This window comes from Gavialis gangeticus, unplaced genomic scaffold (genome assembly GCF_001723915.1).
Source record: "Gavialis gangeticus isolate Ggan-Ray unplaced genomic scaffold, GavGan_comp1, whole genome shotgun sequence".
Lineage (NCBI taxonomy): Eukaryota > Metazoa > Chordata > Crocodylia > Gavialidae > Gavialis > Gavialis gangeticus.
The window spans coordinates 211,938,343-211,945,673 of NW_017729032.1; the positions used below are offsets into that span (position 1 = coordinate 211,938,343).

The 7,331-nt window shown below is 42.4% G+C and overlaps 1 protein-coding gene across 1 annotated transcript in view; it reads right to left on the reverse strand.

The window, feature by feature from the left end:
* The window catches only part of ETS2 (ETS proto-oncogene 2, transcription factor), a 15,667-nt gene extending 9,831 nt beyond the window's left edge, over positions 1-5,836 (reverse strand). The window contains exons 1-2 of the mRNA XM_019525286.1: positions 5,751-5,836; positions 1,605-1,676 (exon numbers count right to left, since the gene is read on the reverse strand). Of these exons, the coding sequence (XP_019380831.1) occupies positions 1,605-1,676 (72 nt within the window). The 5' untranslated portion in view covers positions 5,751-5,836. The remainder of the gene's footprint in view (positions 1-1,604; positions 1,677-5,750) is intronic.
* Between the last annotated feature and the right edge of the window lie 1,495 nt (positions 5,837-7,331).

The following is a 7,331-nucleotide window of genomic DNA, read 5'->3' on the forward strand; positions in this document are numbered from 1 at the left end:
AAAAAAAAAAAAAAGCTGCCAGGAAGGAAAAATCTCTTTAGGTGGCTTCCCTTTAATGGTTAACTGAGTCCAAAAAATATGCCAAGGACCAGCAGAGAGCTGAGAGAATGTAATTTGTTCTAACCAACAAAAAATGTTCAGGAACAACGACAAACAATAAAGCGTCAGGATAAAAGCTCTCATCTAAATTAAGTGGTTAATAGCTGCCTAGAAAACTCCTTTTCTGTTAATAGAGAATAGCTCTGATTCATCACTAGTACCTAGAAGGAAGGCCAAGTTCTTTCAACATCATTTGGAAACTCCTGTGTTTTGTGTAAATATATGACCCTTATACTGAGTCATTGGAAAAAATGCAGTACCATGAACGAGTAGAAAGCATACTGGATTTTACACTTGTGAAACGTGAAACTATCCTTTGAGTAAAGCTTTCAATAAATAGTAGAGGAAAGCTCTACATGGGATAAATCCTGCTCACCTTACTTATAGTCACCAGAACGTTATTTGACCTCAAAGTATACATGAGAACTGCTATTACAAATTTAAGTACAACTTAAAGCAAGTCCAAAAGAACTGCAAATAAGCAGCGAGTACCTGATAATGGAACCTTAAAGGCTGAGACATGAGATTGTATTGTTATTAGTGTCTATTTTGTTTTATGCCTGGAATAACAACTGTGTGCTGTCCTATACAGTAAACAAATTAGCAAAAAAACGCATTCCCCCCTTCACCTCCACTTCAGTCCTTGAAGCTCACTTCTTAAACAAATCTCTGGTATCTGAATTGCTCTAAAAATAAAATCCTCAGTGATCACAGCATTTCTTATGGTTCAAGGATTCAGAAAGTCTGACTGGTCTTTATTCAATTTACCTTGATCATCACTACATAAAGAATCAAGGCTGAGATTGCAGGGGGGGCGCAGGGGTGGAAACTGTCATATAGATAAAAAGAGAAGCACTTGCAGACAGCTAGAAAAGGAATCTTTTATTCCTACTTTGTCCTCTTGTCTATAAATTCCTTCTAAATGGAGTCAATACATTTGAATCATTATAAAATGTAATAGCCTGCTTTTGTTTTCCTGCTGTACACTCTATTTTCATTTGGTACTAGGCTTGCATGTAATAAGTGAATAACAAGACAAGTTCTAAATTTTCTGCATACCATAGTAATGCTTTTATAACTAAGAACTAAAGCTGCATATCAAAATGCAACAGCCACACAAAGTTAAACACAGAAAAACCCAGTCCTGCTGCCTTTACTTGCACCTAAATGCCCATTACTTCAAAGAATGAGAACTCAGTATCTGACCCTATATTTTACTATGAGATCTTTAGGATTGGTGGGAATTATGATGGAATTAACTGTTCATCCAATATGTTTGTCAGTTTTAAGTGTCTGGGTACAAAGGGCTCGCTCTAGCTCCACTTAATTAAGTGCCAACTAGAGGAAGAGAACCTCATCTGCAATAAGACTTTTAGTACTTGAGAATCTATCCTCTCATCAGCATGTCCATACAGTTTCTTCATTAGCATTAACAGACTATAAATATGTGCAATGAGTAGATGCAACCTTTTGGCTTCAGAAGCATCTAACCTAAGAGAACTCACCTTGAGGATTCCTCTGTAGAGGTTAGACACAGGAGCTACCTGATCCATGTTCTTGATTCCAAAATCAGTCATCTGAGAAATAGAAACAGAATGCAGGAAACTTATTATTACCTCTGTAAGTGCATATTCACCAACAGAAACATCTTATCTGCTCTAGAACAGAACAGGTTGAGTAAGGTGGAACAAGAACAGAACTAGGTTATGTGCTTGCCTAATTGGGCCCTGCCCAAGTACATCTCTCCTTTCAAGGGCTTTTAAAATCAACAGAAACAAGCTGTATCAGTTATGGGCTGTGATCTCTTCATACTGCTAGCTGACATAACTCTGCAAAGTCGGCAAGGCCTTAAGCATACTCAGATTTGGAGTTATTTGTCTTTGTTTACTGCCTCTTTTTAAAACATGCCAGCCATAAAACATTTGGGATATTCAAAGAGGAGACAGATTGTAATGAGTTCTTTATCAGGCAAAATTCATAACTGAGAATGATCCGGAGTACACTGTTAATTCAATCAAGCAGACTACTGCATGTAAGTTGCATAAAAAATGTGAAACTTAATAGCCTAAAAATAATAGCTTGTTGATAGCTATGTTTTGATTATTTGACATGGGATTCTTGTGGTCAGTTGAATAAATAAGCGTTTGAGAATTATCAGCAAAAAGACAACCAACGCACTATAAAAGAAGGGAATTACACAATACCAACTTAGGTTCTTCAGGCATTTCAAAGGCAATGTGCAGTATAGGTTCTTTGGGTAAATCCAATATCTTTTATTAGACCAGCTAAAATAGTTGGAAAACTTCTTCTCTGCAAGCTTTCAGGTACAAACCAGGGTGCATCTGCAGTTATGTACTCTTCCTGGATGGGATAGAATAGAAGCCAGAGGCTGCTTGTCTCCCATCCAGGAAGAGTATATAACTGCAGATGTTTCTTCTGTCTGAAGCAGGGTGTTTGTACCCAAAAGCTTGCAAAGAAGAATTTTTCCCAACTATTTTAGTTGTTCTAATAAAAGATATTGGATTTACCCAAAGAACCTTCTCTGCCTATGCCCTTAGACCAACACGGCTACAACCAACACCCATGTACAGTAAAATACATTTTTAGTATGGTTTTTACCATGTCATGTGTGGATGGTACGTGTTTTAACTCTCCCATTTTATGGGAATTTTAGAGTTGCCTATTCCAAAAAACACTAGTGACCCGATTTTCTTTACATGAAAGAGAAAGCAACCCCAAACCATCAGTTACTTTGCATGCTTTGTAACTGAAAGTGTAACTAATTTTGGTTTTAAAAAAATGTTTCAGGCTACCTCTCAAGTTTCCACTTGAAAGGGTTTCTAACTGAAACCAATAACTTGATTGCAGTGACGCAAGTATTGTCATACCGGCAGAAGTACTGTCATATAATGTATAATACAAAGAAACAGAATTGTCTGATCTCAGGACTTGTACTCTGAAATCTATGTAATGGAATAAAAAGTGATAAGATTACTGTGCATTCACTCAGCAAGGAAAGCTCAGACAAGGAAGTACCTTTTTTTTTGGCTGGTGTTCAAGTTTATCATGATGACGTAAAAGTGAGAATAAATGCTCTACCCAGACTCTATTGAAAAGCTGTTTGTTTAAACACTTTCCACCCCCCCACCTTCTACCTCCTCCTCATATTGATTGTTTCAGCCTCACAGAAACTGTCTGGAAACTTGTATTTGTTTTGAAATTCCTTATCATGGAAAGGGGTGTAGGTTGTAGTTGTGTTGGTCTAAGGACATAGGCATGGAATGAAAAGTAACACTGACTACCTGTCTTGTATGCATACCAGACCAGCCTCTGGCTTCTTTACTTTTTTTTTTCCATCCAGGAAGAGCCACACACCAACTGCTGAAACTTCCGTATCCTGACGAAGGGTTTTTGAACCCAAAAGCTTGCTTAATAATTGTTTTCCAGCTATTTAAGTTGGTCTAATAAAAGATATCAGATTCACCCAAAGAACCTTGTCTGCCTATTATCGTGGAAAGGACATCAACAAATGTTCTCCTGTCCTTTCTATTTTTTTAAATGACTTTACTAAAGCTATGTAAAACTCCAAGTGCAATCTTAAACCAGTTCAAAAAGAAACTGCAAATAAAAGGTTTTTAGCAAATAAACTGCAAATAAAAGCTGGGCCGGCTATATTTGTTCTCTGTAAGTGACACCCTACAAAATCTGTCCATATTTAAACAAACATGATAAATGTATTCCCTCCTTTCTATTTGATCACTTTAAAAGCAAAATTAAAAAAAAACAAACAAACAAAGAACAATAACCTAAGGACTTGTTTCAGATGCGATGTTAGCTGTTTCTCAGTATAAAAGGCTTATGACCAAAAATATATTAAATGCATTGAAAGGAATTGTCAACTTCACAGGTCATTAATACCACCCAAGCATGTAATATACAGCTATCATTTTACTTAAATTAGATTATTAACAAATGTTATACTTTAGGAGGGAACTTTGAGAACTGATGAACTGTTCATAACACATGCATCAAGTTTCTTCAGTCCCTGCCCTGAAGATACTACAGTTTAAATGACTATTCTTCTTCTACTGTGGCTCCTTTTTTTTCTTTCTTTCTTATAGTGTGTGTTGGGGTGGGAGGGTAGCATTAAAATACACAGAGAAGAAGTGTTCAGCTCTGAGAAGTAACTCCTGACACAGTCGCATTTGTGTGTGAGATCACATTACTTATGTTCTTAATAAACTTTAAATTTTGAACCCATCCTGTATCACTAGTATGGCTTCCAAAGATTTCAGGTTCAGTCCTGGCCTGGTGAAAGTCAGCAGAGCTTTATCACTCATCTAGAGGAACAGGATTTTCTCTTCTATATATTCATGATTTGTCTGAGTAAAATGTTTAGAGTACAAAGAGTAATTTTATGCAATAACTAGCATATCCAACATTCTTCCAGTTACTAAATGTAGCCCCTAGGACCGTTGTCATTTGATGTTCTAAACACACTACGATTTTCCTGGATCTTGTTTTCAAAACGTACGTGACACACCGAGCACTGGAAAACAGACTGCCAGTTCAGCAAATTCAGACTACCAAATCCCTGCATATTGACACCACAATGTTTACCTTCTAACCGAGTTCAAGTTGTACAACAAAGATGCGAACAGGCCTAGTGTCACTGGCTTGCACCTGCTGCCTAATCAAACATTGAAGTGTCCACCTATGCAGTCTGGAGCTCGTACATGGCTACTAGAAAACAAACAGGGCTGAGATGGCCATCCTTTCAGTGCTCTTGAAAGGGTTAAATCCTGCACAGAAGAAAGCTGGTGTTCTCCCTTTCTGAAAAGACACAACAGCAGGATGCTGTTGGGCCTGGCTGCTTATCCCACCCCCACTCACCACACACTGGCATTGGGCCTGGCTACTTCCACCCCCACTCGACCCAACCCACCCACAACTGCTCCTTGCCCTTGCCACACACCTTCTCTCCACACCCCCGCACGGCTGCAAGCGGGTGAACCTGAACAGGGTCAACAGGCTCGGGCACTGATTAACGAATTAGCCGAACTGGGGCCCACGGCTTCCCAGCAGGGGTGAGACAGAGTGCTTGCTCGTGATGCCCAAGAGCTGGCAACTGGTTGGAAGACCAGGAAACAAAACACAACCCAGCAAAACAAAAAAACCCACAAACCCAAAAACCTACTCAACCAAGCCAGCCAGCCTGTCTAAACCATCACGACACCTAAGAGCTGGCAAATGGTTGGAAGGCCAAAGAAAAAACAAACACTCAACCAAACCAAAGTAGCCTGTCCTAGGCGGGCCAGTCTGAGCAGGCGATGGATGCACAGAGCTACATCTAAGCCCGCCTGTCCTAGGCGGGCTCCTCTGGCAGCTAGAGAGGCAAGGCACAGGGGTCTGGCAGGCGGTGGCCATGCTACCAAGCCAGCCTGTCCTAGGCAGACTCCTCCGGCAGCTGGAAGGGCAAGGCGCAGGCTGCGGCTCCCAGGCGGGCTCCTCCAGCGGCTGGGCCGGCAAGGCATCTGCCCTGGAGCCGGAGGGTGCAGAGTCCCCCCGGCAGAGCCAGGCTCCTTCCCCCCGCGTCCCCCAGGGAGCATCGCTGCAGGGACCCAGCCCCGCGGCCGCCCGGCTTCCCCTACCTGCTGCGGATGCGGGTGCGGGTGCGGGTGCGGTGCGGTGCGGAGCGCTGCGCTGTGCCGAGCGCCGCGAGCCGGGCAGCCGCTCTTCAGAGGCAGCGACGAGAGGAGGAGCCCGCCCCGCGCCCCCGCCCCGCAGCCCGCCCTCTGCTGCGCCCGGCAGGGGCGGCCCCAGCGCGCACACGTGCAGTCGTCCTCACACGCACACGCACTCGCGCGCTGTCTCACACACACATGCACGCACTCATTCCTACCCTCAGCCTCACACGCTCACATACACTCACTCACACATACATGCACACATACACGCTCACTCATACTCGCACACACCCTCACACACACACTTGCGCACTCACTTTTGCGCGCACACACTCGCACACCCCCTCTCACACACATACACTCACATGCTCACTCATACAGTCACTCTCACATGGTTGCATGCACACATACACATGCATGCTAGTACACATACACACCCAGGCACTTGTACACACAGACACTTGCACACTTTCTCACACATGCACCCACTTTCACACACACACACACACACACACACACACACACACACACACACACACACACACACACACACACACACACCCACACACACTTTAAAAGGAGCAACAGCAGCAGAAGAAGGTGATATTTATTTAAATGATGAATTTAAATGGTAGTGTCTTCAGGGCAGGGACCAAGGAAACTTGATGAGTGTATTGGGGTCCCTTGGGCCATTCAAACAAGTGGTTCTCAACCTGGGGGTGCTGCCACCACACCCAGAGAGTCTCTAAAGCATGCCACAGGGTGCTGTGCAACATTAGCACTGTTCCCAGAGATTTTAAACAGCAATCTTCCATATCAAAAATATTCCTGCCCTATTTAGGGCTGTCCAGGGCTTAAGACAAATTGCCCTAGAATTGTTCTGAATTCAAAAACGAATAAATACCAAGAGCCTTGACTCCTCCTTCATGTATTTTAATCCTTTCTCTCTCTCACATGCGCACACAGGCCATAGCAGAAGTGCTCATGGTCCAGCAAATCCTGCTAGATGCCTTGTCACACAAGGACACAAAAAAGAAATGCACACACTCACACACATGCATCCACAAGCTTTAAAAAATAGAGGAAGAGCAACCATTATTTAAAGTGTAGTATCTTCAGGGCAGGGACCAAATAAACTTGAGTATATGATGAACAGTGAACAGTAGTATTTTTGGAGGGGTGTCTTGAGTTGAAAAAAGGTTGCAAAGCACTGTATTAACATGTCTGAAGCTACCAGAACAGAGGACCTTTCATTGAAAAATCCTCTTATTGTCCCCTGCCATCTGGAGGGTCCAGGTGCTACAGAAGGGAGGTTTATACCTTGCCACGTCCAAAACAGTTTAGATTAAAAAACACAAGCCTTTTTAGCTTATCCATTTAATTGGCTGACTATTTCATCTGATTCCACAATTGGGATTTGTCGGTGAGCAGTCCAAGGAAGAAGACAAGATTTCTTGGACGGATAAATGTGTATTGTGAGAATATTTGCAGTTGTAAATCAGGGATTTTCTTTCTGGGTTAGTAGGTGGGAAGATCTTAGAGCTG